Genomic DNA, 19501 nt, shown 5'->3' on the forward strand with positions numbered 1-19501 from the left:
AAATTAAAGCAGGAAGCACCAGTGACTTGGTCAATAAAAAAAGTGGTCAGATGAAGCAGATGCTAAACTACAGGACTGTTTTGCTATCACAAACTGGAATATGTTCCGGGATTCTTCCGATGGCATTGAGGAGTACACCACATTGTCACTGGCTTCATCAATAAGTGGAATGATGGTTTCGTCCCGACAGTGACTGTACGTACATACCCCAACCAGAAGCCATGGATTACAGGCAAATGAGCTAAAGGGTAGAGCTGCCGCTTTCAAGGAGCGGGAAATCCTGCTATGCCCACCGACGACCCATCAAACAGACAATACAGGACTAAGATCTAATCATACTACACCGGCTCAGACGCTCGTCAGATGTGGCAGGGATTGCAAACTATTACAGACTACAAATGGAAGCACAGCAGAGAGCTGCCCAGTGACACAAGCCTACCAGATGAGCTAAATTACTTCTATGCTCGCTTTGAGGCAAGTAACACTGAAACATGCATATGAGAGCACCAGGTGTTCCGGACGACTGTGTGATCACGCTCTCCGCAGCCGATGTGAGTAAGACCTTTAAACAGGTCAACATTCACAAGACCGCAGGGCCAGATGGATTACCAGGACGTGTACTCTGAGCATGCGCTGACCAACTGGCAAGTGTCTTCACTGACCTTTTACAACCTCTCCTTGTCTGAGTCTGTACCAACATGTTTCAAGCAGACCACCATAGTCTCTGTGCCCAAGAACATTAAGGTAACCTGCCTAAATGACTACCGACCCGTAGCACTCACGTCTGTAGCCATAAAGTGCATTGAAAGGCTGGTCATGGCTCACATCAACACCATTATCACAAAAACCTTAGACCCACTCCAACTTGCATACCACCCCAAGAGATCCACAGATGATGCAATCTCTATTGCACTCCACACTGCCCTTTCACACCTCAACTATTTATTGACTACAGTTCAGCGTTCAACACCATAGTACCCTGGCCATGTGGTGCCAGGACAACAACCTCTCCCTCAACGTGACCAAGATTAAGGAGACGATTGTGGACTACAGGAAAAGGAGGCCCGAGCATGCCCTCATTCTCATCGACAGGGCTGTAGTGGAGCAGGTTGAGAGCTTCAAGTTCCTTGGTGTTCACATCACCAACAAACTAACATGGTCCAAGCACACCAAGACAGCCGTGAAGAGGGCACCACAAAACGTATTCCCCGTCAGGAAACTGAAAAGATTTGGCATGGGTCCTCAGATCCTCAAAAGGTTCTACAGCTGCACCATTGAGAGCATCCTGACTGGTTGCATCACTGCCTGGTATGGCAACTGCTCGGCCTCCGAGCGCAAGGCACTACAGAGGGTAGTGTGTATGGTCCAGTACATCACTGGGGCCAAGCTTCCTGCCATCCAGGACCTCTGTACCAGGCGGTGTCAGAGGAAGGGGCCAAAAATTGTCAAAGATTCCAGCCACCCTAGTCATAGACTGTTCTCTCTGCTACCGCACAACAAGCGGTACCGGAGCACCAAGTCTAGGTCCAAAAGGCTTCTTAACAGCTTCTACCCCCAAGTCATAAGACTCCTGAACATCTAGTCAATGGCTACCCAGACTACTTGGATTTCCCTCGTTTACGTTGCTGCTACTCTGTTATTATCTATGTATAAGTCACTTTAATAACTCTACCCACATGTATATATTACCTAAATTACCTTGACTAACCGGTGCCCCCTCACATTGACTCTGTACCGGTACACCCCTGTATATAGCCTCACTATTGTTATTTTACTGCTGCTCTTTAATTATTTGTTACTTTATTTTGATTTTCTTTGGTATTTTTCTTAAAACTGCATTGTTGGTAAAGGGCTTTTAAGGGCTTGTAAGTAAGCATTTCACTGTTGTATTCGGAGCATGTGACAAATAACATTTTATTTTATTTGATTTTATAATGTGAGGACAGGAGCCATTTAGAGAATAGGAATCAAATATGACTGTCTGACGATAGAGGTAGAGGATCTGGGTTTTATGCTCCTGCTGCTCAGAGCCCGGTTAAACCAAATCATTAGCACCACATGCTTAGTATTAGGACTTTGTCATGATTGATGATTTTAACCCAAGACAAATCACTGATCACTAAGGAAAGATCATTTAAGGTGTGGGGTTGGTACTATTGATGTGATTTGTTCTGAGGACAAACATAGCTTTTCTAAAAGTAATTCCAGGATACCGCTACTGAGAATGACATTGTAAGCACATGTACCATAAAGTACATACTGTGTTGTGAACTGCTGACACAGGCATTCAGATGCATTCCTCATGCTGGTCTGGTTGGAGGCAAAGAGTAGCATTGTGGTAATAGTGGTCAGGGAGCTAAGACTGAGTACAAAGCCAACAACTTCCCTGTTCCCTCACCTTTCCTAGCAGTCGATTTAAAACTACAGCATTGACAAACTAACCAACCTTTAGATATACAGTATTGCTGTTGTTAGTATCTGGTAAGAGAATAATATGGCATATTCATTCAAAGTGGCTCAGCTAAATGCTGCAAAGGTTTTAGCCAAAATACCAGCCAAGGCATTGTGAAAGATCTTATTTCAGAATATTCCATCAATACTAAAACGAATTGGAGACCTTTGTAATATCCACTCCCCTCTTGATGCTCTCTAGTTTACAGTTTAATGCTATTAATATTAATTCATCCGCAACTGTCAATAATAGTACACAACTCCCTGCATCTCCCCTTAGGAGTTCAAAACAATTAGTTCTAGTGAGGAAAATAAATGTTTGTGTTGTTCTTAGGCAGTGGCGACCCATCATTCAGGGCAGGTGGTGCAGAACTGTTTGAGCCCCCCCCCCTCTTTAGCAAAAAATAAAATGTTATTTTGGCATTCATTCGTGTCACTTCAATTTGCAAATATTTGCAAATAAATCCTTAAGTTAATAAAGCTGCATACAAACATGGTCTCTTTCTTGAGTAAGGCAGTTCCAAAATGCAGGTGTTTCAGCCTAGCTCAGTGCTTTCTGTGGTGGTGGGGCAGCCAGCGAAAATACAGAGCATAAGCGTTGGTAATCTTTTCTAGTCGCGCCGTGATCTGCTCAGTGCTCTGTCACTCATGGGGACACTATGGCACCACAAAATGTACAGGGAGGGCTAGGCAGTTCAATCCCCATTGGGTGCTGCCATATACAGTGCCTTGCGAAAGTATTCAGCCCCCTTGAACTTTGCAACCTTTTGCCACATTTCAGGCTTCAAACATAAAGATATAAAACTGTATTTTTTTGTGAAGAATCAACAACAAGTGGGACACAATCATGAAGTGGAACGACATTTATTGGATATTTCAAACGTTTTTAACAAATCAAAAACTGAAAAATTGGGCGTGCAAAATTATTCAGCCCCTTTACTTTCAGTGCAGCAAACTCTCTCCAGAAGTTCAGTGAAGTTCAGTAATGACTAATGATTTGGAACTGCACACACCTGTCTATATAAGGTCCCACAGTTGACTGTGTATTTCAGAGAAAAAAAACAAGCCATGAGGTGAAAGGAATTGTCCGTAGAGTTCCGAGACAGGATTGTGTCGAGACACAGATCTGGGGAAGGGTACTAAAAAATGTCTGAGGCACTGAAGGTCCTCAAGAACACAGTGGCCACCATCATTCCTAAATTGAAGAAGTTTGTAATTATCAAGACTCTTCCTAGAGCTGGCCGTCCGGTCAAACTGAGCAATCAGGGGAGAAGAGAAGGGCCTTGGTTAGTAGGTGACCAAGAACCCAATGGTCTCGTTGACAGAGCTCCAGAGTTCCTCTGTGGAGATTGGATAACCTTCCAGAAGGACAACCATCTCTGCAGCACTCCACCAATCAGGCCTTTATGGTGGAGTGGCCAGACGGAAGCCACTCCTCAGTAAAAGGCCCATGACAGCCCGCTCGGAGTTTGCTAAAAGGCACCTAAAGGCTCTCACCATGAGAAAAAAGATTCTCTGGTCTGATGAAACCAAGATTGAACTCTTTGGCCTGAATGCCAAGTCTGGAGGAAACCTGGCACCATCCCTACAGTGAAGCATGGTGGTGGCATGTGGGGATGTTTTTCAGCGGCAGGGACTGGGAGACTAGTCAGGATCGAGGGAAAGATGAACGGAGCAAAGTACAGAGAGATCCTTGATGAAAACCTGCTCCGGAGCGCGGTTGGACCTCAGACTGGGGTGAAGGTTCATCTTCCAACAGGACAATGACCCTAAGTACACAGCCAAGACAATGCAGGAGTGTCTTCGAGAAAAGTCTCTGAATGTCCTTGAGTGACCCAGCCAGAGCCCGGACTTGAACCCGATCAAACATATCTGCAGAGACCTGAAAATAGCGGTGCAGCGACGCTCCCCATCCAACCTGACAGAGCTTGAGAGGATCTGCAGAGAAGAATGGGAGAAACTCCCCAAATACATGTGTGCCAAGCTTATAGCGTCAAACCCAAGAAGACTCGAGGCTGTAATGGCAACTAAAAGTGCGTCAACAAAGTACTGAGAAAAGGGTCTGAATACTTATGTAAACGTAACCTTTCTATTTTTTTATTTGTAAAAATGAAAAAATGTTACCCAATTTTTTTTTTTAACTGTTTTTGCTTTGTCATTGTGGGGTATTGTGTGTAGATTGATGAAGAAAAAAAACAATTCAATCAATTTTAGAATAAGGCTGTAACGTAACAAAATGTGGGTCTGAATACTTTCTGATTAAACTGTATGAATACTGTTGCTAAGAAAGTAATACTAAATGTATGTTGTGTAGTAAGCTGTTAGTAGCTTACTACACTTAGGGTGTGTCTCAGCCTAAGAATTTGGTCCCTCTCCCCCTAACTTAGCCTACTCTTCTGTAAAAAATAAAAGTAACAAATAATTAAAGAGCTGCAGTAAAATAACAATAGCAAGGCTATATACAGGGGTTGCTGGTACAGAGTCAATGTGTGGGGTCACCGGTTAGTCGAGGTGATGGGGGAGCGATGCAAATAGTCTGGGTAGTCATTTGATTAGCTGTTCAGCAGTCTTATGGCTTGAGGGTAGAAGCTGTTAAGAAGCCTTTTGGACCTAGACTTGGTGCTCCGGTACCGCTTGCTGTGCGGTGGCAGAGAGAACAGTCTATGACTAGGGTGGCTGGAGTCTTTGATGATTTTTTGGGCCTTCCTCTGACACCTCCTAGTATAGAGGGAGGAATGGGAGGAAGCTTGGCCCCAGTGATGTACTGGGCCGTGAGCATTACCATTTACCACCGTTTCCATACCAGGCAGTGATGCAACCAGTTAGGACGCTCTCAATGGTGCAGCTGTAGAACTTTTTGAGGATCTGAGGACCCATGCCAAATCTTTTCAGTCTCCTAAGGGGGAATAGGCTTTATCGTGCCCTCTTCACGACTGTCTTGGTGTACATATTTGTCTATCTTAGCTTAATTTCTTAATCGAAATTATGGCTTGCCTCTTATCCGTTCATCGATTCTCTTATGCCATAGTTTGTACATCTCAATTGTTATATTGCTTATATAGGTCTCTCTCATTCGTATCTTATTCATCATTTTAGGCAATGTTGGAATGATACACAAATTAATCAAAAATATTAAATGTATTATAAATTAGCTCATGTGCCTTTCTTCACGAGGAGGGGATACTATATAATATTGGTGGGTCTGTAACCATGTTTTTTTTTCAACAAAAAGTTCAGTAGACCCATGTACACTGAACAAAATATAAATATGACATGTAGTGTCGTGTGTTGGTCCCATGTTTCATGAGCTGAAATAAAAAATCCCAGAAATTGTCCATATGCACAAAAAGCGTATTTTTTCTAAAATGTTGTTTACCAATTTTTTTTTTTACATCGCTGTTAGTGAGAATGTCTCCTTTGCCAAGATAATCCACCCACCTGACATGCGTGGCATATCAAGAAGCTGATTAAACAGCATGATCATTACACAGGCGCTCCATGTGCTGGGGACAATAAAAGGCCACTAAAATGTGCAGTTTTGTCACACAACATAATGCCACAGGTGTCAAGTTGAGGGACTGTGCAACTGGCATGCTGACTGCAGGGATGTCCACCAGAGACGTTTCCAGATTATTTAATGTTAATTCTCTACTATAAGCTGCCTCCGACGTCATTTTAGAGAATTTGTCAGTATGTCCAACCGCCCTCACAACCAGACTACATGTAACCACGCCAGTCCAGGACCTCCACATCCGGCTTCTTCACCTGTGGGATCGTCTGAGGCGATGCAGAGGAGTATTTCTGTATGTAATAAACCCCTTTGTGGGGAAAAAACTCATTCTGATTGGCTGGGACAGCTTTATGTTGGCCCTAACAGCTTATGGGCACCGTTTCTCACCGAGTATTTAATGTATTGTTTACTGTTGTGTTGTGGCTTTGCTGGCGTGCATCTTGCCCACCAAGATTTACATGCTAAAATCGCCACTGTTCCTAGGCAATTTCTTTTGTAAGTATTAATGCTGACTGTCACGTGTGCGCCCTCTCCGGCCTCTAGGTCACCACGCTGCTCATTATGGCGCACACCTGTCACCTTCGTTATGCGCACCTGCGCGTCAGGCTCACCTGGACTCCACCACTTCCCTGATTACCTTCCCTATATATGTCACTTCCTTTGGTTCCTTCCCCAGGCGTTATTGTTTCTGTTTCAGTTTCATGTCTGTGCTTTGTCCGTGTTTTGTATTATGTTGCGTTTATTTATTAAAACACTCACTCCCTGAACTTGCTTCCCGACTCTCAGCGCACCTCGTTACACTGACTCACTGCAGCTACAATAAGGACATCAGATGAGTATGAATCTGTTTCAATCAAATTCTGAAAACTGCTATGATTCATCTTTGAATAATGGCCATATACTTTGGGTTAGTACAGCTGTCTCAGTTGTTGAATGGAATGCTTTCTTCTCTACAAAGACTGGCTACCTTGAGATATTTATTATTTCAGTGCAGCCAGGACAGACAATATGTCCAAAGTACAACTCAATCACTTTCTTATTCTTTGTAGATTGGTTCTGTCTGGTCTTAAATAGCCCTTGCCTTCAAAGCAGCACAGACATTGTAAAAATGCATCTAGAGGCCAAGACAATCTGAAGTTCACTTCTCTTTCTTTCCACAATAACTGCTTGCAGGGCCAGATTACCCGAACAGGCACGCATGGCACGTGCCCCAGGGTCCATGACCTCCAGGGGGACACCAACCCCCCCCCCCCCCCCGAATAAAAACTTATTTTCAGGTCAGGGTGCCCCCAAATAGCATATTAACACGTTATAAGCAATAGCCAAATGTGTAGAATAGCAGGAATTTAGCTATAAAACTGCCACATTTTCTCTCTGCCTTATGACAAAATGTGTAGAATAGCGTTATAAAATTGCTCATTTGTCTCTCTGAAATGCAATGGATTACAGGTGCAGGATAAATCATCCATGCACAGTGGGTAGGGAAACATGGATTATAGAGAGGGATCACAATGGGCTGATTGGGGTGGTGGTCTGCAGTAGACATGGCTATTTGTCAACGCAGGACCAACATGGGGAAGCTTACAGAGAGAGGGAGGGGGGGAGGGGGTGGAGAGAAGGGAAAGCGAGAGAGAAAAATAGAGACAGAGAGGTGGTGTGAGACAGAAAAGGAGAGGGAGAGATTTGAAAAAAATACTGTGTATCTGTTCTCTCACGCTGCATGTCGCCACAAAGATAAAGTACAATGGGTGTGTGGACTGCTTATACTTCTCCACTTCACTGTCTGCTGCTGGCCCAACATAACATATACGACCAGGTAGAGAGAAGGCCTAATCATACTAGGAATGGTTTAAGCGTTAATTTCATGTACAGACCATAATGGATACTTCCTGAATTCTGCTACCACTCGTGGCATTTGGTAATAATCTCTCCAGCCTTTCTGAGCACGGCACAATGAAGGTGTTTTACCCAAAACATGGACAAGAATATAATTCATTATTCTCAGGGTCAGTAATACCCCATAGAATCCGGCATGGGGGCGAGTTAACACAAAGGAACTCACAACAGAACAGACTACAGGTTTAAACTCCAGTTGTACAATTAAAATGATCGGAGTGAATGATTTAGCCAAGTACACCACAGAACGTTCCATTGAATACTATGTTTTCCTCTTGGATTGGTAACCTACATTAGACAATAGCCCACAATAACTGTTTTATCACAACTTTCCCAATAAATTGCTAGAACAAAACAAAAGCCTCTCTCTGCCCTGTGATTTCATAGATAAATATTGCAAGGTCGACTCCCTCATCTTACCCCATCAGAGTGATGATACAAGAACCTTTACCAACGTCATCTGCTCATCTCAGAGCTACCCTGGTCATGTCCAACTGTGTGAGTTGGCCACCCGATCAGCAGACAGCATCTCTTGAGTGTGATTGGGGCAAAGTGATTGTGGGGAGGATGGAAACGAGGCCCCTTAGTGACAGCACAAGGGCCTGATTAAAACAGCGGAGAGGGAACAGCCTTGAGCTGCTGAGAGTGCTAGCTACTATAGACCCTGCGCTCCACTTCACATTCTCCAATCACAGGGCAGGCTGGATACCGTGACACAGACCCCAGGGCTTAATGGCATTTCTGGGCTGAAGGAGGCTGTCTCACACCCCGCCATGCTCATTGTACTGGATTTCCACCCGAAGGAGCACAGTAGAAATAAAAACAGTGGTGGGTTTCCTTTGAAGAAAGGACCTTATTCATGGTGGTATCTGACTCCCTTCCAGGTTACTTACAGACCTAACATGGACATATACAGTAGTAACCTTAAAATAAAGTGTGATCTGCCAGCAATCGTTGGCTGCAATCTGCCAGCCATTGTCGATGGCATTATAAGCCATGATTCAATTTGAAAAAGCTGCATTTTAAAAGGCAACAAAAACAGGGGTGACTAAGACATACCAGTAAAATATTAGCAATGCCCAAATGCCCTCCTCAATTAGAGTCAACACAGTCAAGGTTTGCTGGGGTGGGAGAGAGAATACAGAGGTTTGCAGATGGGCAGTTACAAGATTACACGGCATAAAGTCATCCAATTGAATCTCTCTGTCTTTCTTTCTTTTGCAGCACGGCGGTAATCTGCACTACGGGAGTCAAATCTGGGTAAGTGATTAGAGGGCTTTATTGTAAGGCGTGACTATTGGGCATTGTTTGGGGGTCTAGCTGCTTTAACTTGCCTACCCGCCCAGTCGGGACGGAGGAAGATGAAGGCCCGCATGGGGTCTGAGGCCTGCAGATATACAGCCTGCTCCGCTCCAAGGTAACTGAAGAGCCTTTCGGGGCAGCGTGAAAGCTGCGATCGATCACTAGCACGCAGCATGCAGGAAGAAAACGCCAAATAATAGGCAGAAAAACTAAAAGGCAATATGTGGAATAGGATTTTCTGAGGTAATAGCAATGTACAATCTCTTACAATCTGAATCATTATGATAGATGAAAGAGCTTAAGGAGGATGGTGTGTGTGTGTGTTGTACTCACCTTGTACTGGAACAGAAAGAGGCCGCAGAACAGGCTGTAGAGGTCAGCGGTCAGCAGAGAGAGATTGACCGACGTGGCGCTGGTCCTTCTAATGACCACGGGCATGAAGCTGTACAGGCCAAACATGCAGGCACTGAAGCCGATATACAGCAACCCTGGTGAAAGACATATACACACACATAGAGGACACACACACACATGATGAGTGACAGAGCTGCAGGGGCAGACTGGAGCTAATTAACAGCAGAGTGCTCACCAGAATACCAACTAGCCAGCAAAAAAAATAATTCACCTGCCTGTCTATCAATGCTTATATAGGATAGTTTTCTTAGTCTTCTTGTGTCTATATAAAGATAGAAGGACCTTGATGACAGAGTAGGGAAGGGCTCATCTTCTCCATTTATCAACACATTTGCCTATTACAGGTGGTGGATCTTAATTTGATCACCTTGTTGCAGGAGAACTTTCCAGGAGAACTTTCCACTTAGAAATTTCAGACTTGATTTTCACTTTTGAAAAATGTTTAAAATGTCCATTACTTATAATCCACATTTCCTGTTGCTGCAAGATTATTTTCCTGCAGTAGCAGACTGACTCAAATGAATATCCTACATCTGTACATGTGCAGTGATTTGTCCAATGACCTAATATTTTGTTGGAGCCTGTGACATTCTTTCTGCACACCAAACTGATAGAAATGGGAACATAGTCATGGCAGCATTTCCTCCTTCACCTTTAACCCAAAAAGGGAGAGGAGGAGGATGCAAATATCATTAAATATATGCCATATACGGTCACTGTAAAGATCAATGACTGTCAAACAACAGACATTGAGGAGAAAGTGGGCGACTGAGACAGAAAATCATGACATAAGGATGGGCATTTCAGAGAGATAGTTGTCATGTAGGGACTACGGACATTCTGATTATATTTTGTCATGCAGAAACACAGTAATGGGATTTAGTGTAACTATGAAATTAAATTACCTGCTCATCTAGTTTCGGGTTCATTTTTTAAAAAAAATGTATTTATGAAGGACACGACTTTTACGGCCTCAGATGAAATGACAACACAGACAGATAATGGTAATTTGTCTCAAAACAAAACGTAAACAGCACTTATCTGGCAGATTCTGCCCGCAGAGATGTTATGAATGCTGCCAGGGCCATTTCCCCTCTCCCTCATTCCACTAAAAGCAATCAGGATCCTCTTCAATCCCTTTTCATTGTCATAGATACATTACATATCAGGGGAGTTGTCCTCAGGAGAGAATGCAAAAATATCCACCTGCTTCTCTGCAGTGAGAAAGTACTGAAGGACAGCTGACAAGTGATAGGTGAAGAGTGGAAAAGTTCAAACACTGTTTAAATACAGTGTAAATAACCAATCCCAATTCATAGTAGTCTCTTCACTGCTCCAGTTCACTACTCCAGTTCACTGCTCCAGCTCACTGCTCCAGCTATCGCTGAGCAACTATCTTCAATTACTCCCGTTACAGCCGGTATGTACTTCCAAAAACGTTCTAAATAAAAATGTACAAGCATTTATAACACAGCATAAAATAAAACAAACAAATAAAACCCAGAAGAAATTACTCATTACTGTCATGGACAGGGTCAGACGTCAACAACAGCGCAATACATTGGCTTGGCGGAGAGTAATATTTTCGGAAGTACATACCGGCCGTAACGGGAGCAAATGAAGATAGTTGCTCAGTGAAACTCCATATTTGGTGAGTAATTAACGCATTTTGACATTATGATGCTTGCAGAACTGTCTAAAGGGAGTTTGAATCATCATAGATAATGAGGCAGCACTCACCATAACAGTCCAAAGCCATTGCATATATCAGAATCTGACTACCGAATATGTACTACGCAATATTAAAACCTCAAATATTGAAGATCTAAGACCTACACTATACATCAGGTTTGAGGAGTTAGCGAGGTAACTTTGGTCAACTCTGACTTCAACTCGAGGTAACCAGTACCATGAAAGTGGTACTCAGCCTGAAGGTGTGTTGGGTCATTGACCAAGAAGGAGAGTGATGGAGTGCTGCATCAGATGACCTGGCCTCCACAATCACCCGACCTCAACCCAACTGAGATGGTTTGGGATGAGTTGGACCACAGAGTGAAGGAAAAGCAGCCAACAAGTGCTCAGCATATGAGGGAACTCCTTCAAGACTGTTGGAAAAGCATTCCAGGTGAAGCTGGTTGAGAGAATGCCAAGAGTGTGCAAAGCTGTCATCAAGGCAAAGGGTGGCTACTTTGAAGAATCTCAAATATACAATTATTTTGATTTGTTTAACACTTGTTTGGTTACTACATGGTTCCATGTGTTATTTCATAGTTTTGATGTCTTCACTATTATTCTACAAAGTAGAAAATAGTAAAAATAAAGAAAAACCCTGAAATGAGTAGGTGTGTCCAAACTTTTGACTGGTACTTTATGTGTAATATTAGTTTGATTTAGAATGGACCATTATCATGCACCGGTCTCGGAACAGAGGCATGGAAGAAAAACAACAACGTCATCTATGCACTTAAATAGCTAATGGAGGATGCTTTTCCCATGGTTCCTTTTCACGCCAGCCAGGTAGGCTGTACTGCTGTTGTAAAGAGAAGCAATGTGCTTAATATTAGAACGTTCATAAGTAAATAGAGTAGACCTAGCCTATAGAAAGCTGATGGGATCCTCCTCTTTTTAACTTTTTAAATAGAGGACATTAAATCTCTGTTTTATCACACAGTTGCATAGCATATAGAAATGTTGCGCAACATGAGCTCCTGGGCTCTCGAAGTGTTTTCGATCACATTTGCATTGATGTCAGAGTGATTAGAGGGACAATAGAGTGCTGAGTACGAGGCAGTTAGCAAGTTTGGTAGACTACTAATGACCATCAGCAGCATCAGAGCATGGAGAAGCCAAGTTACTGTGACTAAACGGTCACGTGCAATTGAACTGCTGACCATGACTCGTGACCGCCGGTGTGGCGGTAATACGGTCACTGTAACAGCCCTAAGCACAGCGCTACATTCTGGCGGTTGGTTACAATGCACTCACTGTATTCAGTATGCTTTTTTGAATCCGATCCACCCAAGCAAGCATAGTACATTTTCTGCAATGGGCAAGCACACAGACTTCCTAACCCTTGAAGTTTCACTTGACTTCCTCACATGGTTTTCTCCAGACACTGTTGGTAGTCGGTTGAATAGCTGAACAGAGGGCCTCATGCGTTATTCAAATGCCTTGTTTACTATGTCTGGCAGCATACACACCAGAGAGAAATATGGCCATCACCTGCTTTCCTTAACTAAGTTGAAGTGTATCTCCAGGCTAAGTTTTAATGGTGTAGTAGGATGATCATTTTAGAAACACGTCAGCAATCTGAACCCATTAATATTGAAATCTCTGTTATTAGGAAGGATATTTGTACTCAATGATTACCACCCCAAGAGCATTATTCCCAGATACAGTATAGTGCCTTCAGAAAGTATTCACACCCCTTGACTTTTTCCACATTTTTTTGTTACTATCTGATTTTAAAATAATTAAATGAAGATTCTGTCATTAACCTACACAATATTAACAATAATGTCAAAGTGGAATGATGTTTTTCTAAACTTACAAATTAATACAAATGAAAAGCTGCAATGTCTTGAGTCAATACATTTTCAAGCCCTTTGTTATGGCAAGTCTAAATATGTTCAGGAATAGAAATGTGCTTAACAAGTCACATAATGAGTTGCATGGACTCACTCTGTGTTCAATAGTAGTGTTTAACATGATTATTGAATGACTACCTCATCTCTGTACCCCACACATACAGATAATTAATTATAAGGTCCCTCAGTCGAGCAGTGAATTTCAAACACAGATTCAACCACAAACACTTTCCAATGCCTCACAAAGAAGGGCACCTATTGGTAGCTGGGTAAAAAAAAGCAGATATTGAATATCCCTTTGAGCATGTTGAAGTTATTAATTACACTTTGGATGGTGTATCAAAACACCCAATCACTACAAAGATACAGGCATCCTTCCTAACAGTTGCCGGTGAGGAAGGAGACTGCTAAGGGATTTCACCATGAGGCCAATGGTGACTTCAAAACAGTTACAGAGTTTAATGGCTGTGATAGGAGAAAACTGAGGATGGATCAACAACATTGTAGTTACTCCACAATACTAACCTATTTGACCGAGTGAAAATAATGAAGCCTGTACAGAATAAAAATATTCCAAAACATGAATCCCGTTTGCAACAAGACACTAACGTAATACTGCAAAAAATGTGGCAAAGCAATTAACTTGTTGTCCTGAATACAAAGTGTTATGTTAGGGGCAAATCCAATACAACACATTACTGAGTACCACTCTCTATATTTAGAAGTATATTGGAGGCTGTATCATGTTATGCGTATGCTTGTAATCGTTAAGGACTGGGGAGTTTCAGGATAAAAAAGAAAGAGAATGGAGCTAAGCACAGGCAAAATCCACCAGACACTGGGAGATGAATTCACCTTTCAGCAGGACTATAACCTAAAACAAGGCCAAATCTACACTGGAGTTGTTTAAATCTACTTGAAAATCTATGGCAAAACCTGAAAATGGTTAGCAATGATCAACAACCAACTTGACAGAGCTTGAAGCATTTTTAAAAGAATAAATGGGAAAATGTTGCAGGTGTGGAAAAGTCTTAGAGACTTACCCAGAAAGACTCACAGTTGTAATCACTGCCAAAAGGTTTTCTACAAAGAATTGACTCAGGGGTTGTGAATACTTATGTTAATTAGATATTTCTGTATTTCATTTTCAACAAATTTGCTACATTTTCTAAAAACATGTTTGCCATTATGGGATATTTAATCAATTTTGAATTCATGCTGTAACACAACATGAGGAATAAGTCAAGGGGTATGAAGGCACATTCTGAAGGCACATTCTGGAGGCACATTCTGAAGGCACTGTAAATGAACCTTTGTTTTCACCTTCCTTATGACCAATAGCTGATTATTAAAACACACAACTCTCCATGTGGTAAGCTTGAGGATGGAAGAAACAATCTGATCACACCAAGTCGTTGGAGGACGCACACATTCCTCCAATACATTTTACATGACCAAGTCCTCATCATTTTTCTAGGGTAGCACAATCTTGGCTGAGTAGATCTCTCTCCTTCTGGCACCTGCTGTGTTGCCCACCATGGCAGTGACAGTTAATGACGTGCCCCACAAGCCACCACAGACTGGCTAATGCCTCTGTGACAAGGCAGCATCTCCTGGGACGCTACCCAAACCCCACTATTGGCATCAGTACACACTCCCTCGCTTGCTCAATCAAAAGAAATGGGTGAATTGGAATTAATTAAGGACCAAGTCACTTGCATTGCTTTTGGAGAGTGGCGAATTGCAAGTCATAGATTTGGTTCCTAAGAAACTAATTGAAAATTGGGCATCTTCATGGGCTACTATATATCATGTTGTCATGATAGTTTATTGTATTTGAAATATTCTTTAACCAAGTAGCTGAAACTTAGACAACTTCAAGGGAAGATTCTAGAATTAGGTTGCTGATAAATATTCTGATTTGTGTCTGAACTAAAAGTCCCAAAATGACATATCACTTTGACAGAAGTCATGTCAGAAAAGCATTTGGAAAAAGTGACGCACAGAGGAGCACTACAGGAGTGAAGCCACTGTCTACATAAGACAGAACAGACCCACATCATACCGAGTCCTATTGTTTTTGAAAAAATATGTTGTCACTCGGAATAAAGTCAACTTATCATCTGACCATATCTTGTGATTTCTTAAGTCTATCAGCCCCAAATGTTGTAATCACTTCTACAGCGGGCAGACTTTTAGCATAGCCCCTTGTACACCCCACAGGCTTACTCCTACTAGTTAACCTACAGCTGCTATATGCTGTACAATAGCACCCTGTCTGGCTTACTCCTACTAGTTAACCTACAGCTGCTATATGCTGTACAATAGCACCCTGTCTGGCTTACTCCTACTAGTTAACCTACAGCTGCTATATGCTGTACAATAGCACCCTGTCTGGCTTACTCCTACTAGTTAACCTACAGCTGCTATATGCTGTACAATAGCACCCTGTCTGGCTTACTCCTACTAGTTAACCTACAGCTGCTATATTCTGTACAATAGCACCCTGTCTGGCTTACTCCTACTAGTTAACCTACAGCTGCTATATGCTGTACAATAGCACCCTGTCTGGCTTACTCCTACTAGTTAACCTACAGCTGCTATATGCTGTACAATAGCACCCTGTCTGGCTTACTCCTACTAGCTAACCAACAGCTGCTATATTCTGTACAATAGCACCCTGTCTGGCTTACTCCTACTAGTTAACCTACAGCTGCTATATGCTGTACAATAGCACCCTGTCTGGCTTACTCCTACTAGCTAACCAACAGCTGCTATATTCTGTACAATAGCACCGTGTCTGGCTTGTTTGTAGCAAATCAACCGTTGATGTTATAAGTAAATAAAGTGCATCCATATATCAGTTAGACACCTTCATCACCTGTAATTCATGCAGCACAACAAGACCTTCGTAAAGGTTGACACCACCCCTTAGCCGGCCCGTACACTTTTACTGTACAGCAGTGGCCCATCCATCTTAGCTCAGGGCCCCATCTCTTTGTCACCCCCACTTCATTTGCAGAGTGATCTTCCAGTGACACCCCTTACAGCCTAACTGATTGTGTGAGGAGGATCTGACACCGCAGTGGACGGGAGGAGGTGGTGTGGGAGGGCATCTCCGCTAGACAGGACAATCAATTCCCCCTTTGCCAATGTTTAATCATCCCTGTATCACCCACCGCCACTTACTTCCTTCCCACATGCACGCACTTCCCTTCCTCACACAAATACACACACACAGTAACAGTAGCTTACCAATCTGCCAGTCCCACTGCACCTTTAACAGCTCCTTGTGTTCCATGATGGCCCTGAAACAGAAAGAAAATGACACAATTCCTGTTAGGCACAGGTGAGATTTGAGAGATGGGGGGGTAAAACAGTGTGAGTGATGGAGAGAGGAAAGTAAGACAGGAGGATCAAAAGTCTCTTGACAGGAAGCTCAGTTTTGACAACTCAGCACCTGTGATTCTGACGAGGGACAAGTCCATCCTATCAGAGCGAGGTGGGGGTACAACAATCTGACCCTACGGAATGGATCTTGGGAATTCTATTGAAGGAATCATCTGACTCCAGAGGGACAATAGAAACAACATGGCGGACCATTCACCCCCCCCCCCTCGGTCTAAAAAGAACACCAGCAAGAGACAGAGACGGGTCCCCATGCACCCACTGGCATGGGCGATGTCTCATAACCAGGGGGTTTCATCGTTCCCCTTTAAGCCTCATAATGAGCTTATTAAAAAGTTAAAGAGTCACAATCTGATCTGGAGAGAGAGAGGTGTAATACTATAGAACCTGCTGGTGGGAGTATATGTTGAATATGGGGCATGTCTGTAGATATGTAGCTGGCATCAACGGCTGTATAAGATCAGATGGCACATGCTACAGAACGTATACACTAAGTATTCAAAACATTAGGAACACCTGCTCTTTCCATGACAGACTGACCAGGTGAATCCATGTGAAAGTTATCATCCCTTATTGATGTCACTTGTTAAATCAACTTCAATCAGTGTAGATGAAGGATAGGAGACAGGTTAAAGAATGATTTTCAAGCCTTGAGACAATTGAGACCTGAATTGTGTATGTGTGCCATTCAGATGGTAAATGGGCAAGACAAACGATTTAAGTGCCTTTGAACAGGGTATGGTAGTAGGTGCGAGGCGCACCGGTTTGTGTCAAGAACTGCAATGCTGCTGGGTTTCTCAAGCTCAACAGTTTCCTTTGTGTATCAAGAATGACCCGCCACCAAAAGGACATCCAGCCAACTTTACACAACTGTGGGAAGCTTTGGGGTCAACATGGCCAGCATCCCTGTGGAATGCCCTCGACACCTTATAGAGTGCAAAGCCCCAGCGAACTGAAGCTGTTCTGAAGGCAAACTCAATATTAGGAAGGTGTTCCTAATGTTTAGTATACTCAGTGTAGATGAGGTTAACTTAAGGGTTCCAGCTTGATAATGTTAGTGTTGGAGTGTAAAAGATATAGCACTAGAGTTCTGAGTTTCTACTGGCTGCTCTTGTGGTATTGGTGAAGAGGGATGCTCTGTCCAGCATCAGTGAGGAATGACACACTAGACCTGAGTTCAAATACAGTTTGAAATCTTTGAAACACTTTGACCGTTTGCCTGCCTTGAGTGACAGATTTTCAGAGTTTGCCATTTTTGGACTATTCTGTTGGTTCCATTGTACCAGACAAGCTCAAACAAGCTAAATATATTTGAAATGATTTCAAACAGTATTTGAAGCCAGGTCTGACACACACAAACACACTCACAGCTGAATGCCGCTGAAGAAAGAGCCGAACAGTCCCATCATGCCCAGGAACTCCACCCTGCTCAGGTTCTTAACGATGAACTCCTCACACACGTTAGAGATTCCATAGAGCATGGCACCTCCCAGAACCAGCAGGTCCCCAAGGAGCTTATGGTCCCCTAGGCAGACAGAGTGAGAGAGCGAGGAGGAAATGACTAGAGCACAACATTACAATAGCCTATCATATGAAAGAGCTATCCCTGAGTTATCCATGACAAATAGGTTATCATATGAAACGCTCTTCAGTAATATCAGACTAAGTGGCTAGCCTATAAAAACCCATTAGTAATGCATGACAACAAGGCAGTGAAAGACATTGGCTGATAAGAGAGGTACAGACAGCAACTGGGTTGCAGCAACTTTTCTTAATTGGAGTTAATAAACTAAGCAAATTTAAGATACTGTTAACTTTATTGGGTTTGAAATAACGCTGTTCTCCGTAACACTACCGTGTAGCTGGTGAGACAAATGGCCATTATTGATTGGAACCTGATACCAGAGTATTGCATTATCCCTTTGTCCCTGCATGTTTCGTGCATACTGAACGCAGCAATGGGTTTCAGTCATGTAGGGATCAACCGTGCCCAATCAAACAAAGAACTTACAGATACTCAGCACACATTTGAGATATAATATAACTATTCTGTCAATTCTGAGACAGAAAGGAAACTCTAGCAGTTTGTTTTTAAAGAAACTCTAAACTCCTTGGATCCAGAACATGTAATATGATTTGGAACATTTATTATTCATAGTGAACCAACATTCTATCTACTGGAAATCCAGGGGGTAATTCATGCAATAATGAGAGGGGGAGGCTGCCCATAGATGTGAAAGGCACACCGCACCAGGGATAACACCGGGGAGCTGACTGTGTTGTTGCTAAAGGTACTGAGGTTTAAACACAATGAGACAGTGATGGTGAACTGCTCAGTGAGGACCCTGTGTGTTGGGGTGATTGGGGTATTTGCGTGAAGGACACAGCAGACTGAAGGCCTCCAATGAGTCAGAGCAGTACACATTTATTATGGGTCTTTGTAAATGCTTAATTAAATGGTTATTCAATAACACTGTGATATTGGCCCTTGGGGCAGGAAGGGTATTGTTTGTGTGTGTGTGTGTCTTACCTAGGCCCTGCTGTCTTCCCACCAGGACATCTGCCCCCACCATGCAGCCGATGCCCAGCAGACACACCCCAACGCCCACAAAATGCACAGCCTTGTACCTCACCAGCAGGAAGAACCAGGACAGCAGCAGCACCACGGGGATGGTGAAACAGTCTAAGAGCTGAGAGGCAGAGGAGAGACATGCAGAGTTAGAACAGACACAATGAACTAACCACAATGTGGTTAGTAAAGACACAACAGAGAGGACATGGTTTAAAATCAGGGACGGGAAACTAGCTGCCATTTGTAGGCCCCCGGATCAATGTCCCCCTCCCCCAACATAGGAACTCAGTCGGGGTCTCAACTTAATGATGAGAGTTAGAATATACAAGGTGCAATTTTGAAATTTGGTTGTGGATCATC

General features: G+C 43.0%; 1 protein-coding gene across 2 annotated transcripts in view; it reads right to left on the reverse strand.

Annotated features, from left to right (window-relative positions):
• The window catches only part of LOC110529587 (solute carrier family 35 member F1), a 147225-nt gene that overhangs the window by 8424 nt on the left and 119300 nt on the right, over window positions 1-19501 (reverse strand). For both annotated transcript variants that reach the window (XM_021611930.3, XM_090242896.1), the window contains exons 4-7: window positions 19100-19259; window positions 17938-18094; window positions 16417-16469; window positions 9494-9648 (exon numbers count right to left, since the gene is read on the reverse strand). In XM_021611930.3, coding sequence (XP_021467605.1) covers window positions 9494-9648; window positions 16417-16469; window positions 17938-18094; window positions 19100-19259 — 525 coding nt within the window. The remainder of the gene's footprint in view (window positions 1-9493; window positions 9649-16416; window positions 16470-17937; window positions 18095-19099; window positions 19260-19501) is intronic.

This window comes from Oncorhynchus mykiss, chromosome 8, assembly GCF_057628025.1.
Source record: "Oncorhynchus mykiss isolate SJ-2025 chromosome 8, ASM5762802v1, whole genome shotgun sequence".
NCBI classification, from domain to species: Eukaryota; Metazoa; Chordata; class Actinopteri; order Salmoniformes; family Salmonidae; genus Oncorhynchus; species Oncorhynchus mykiss.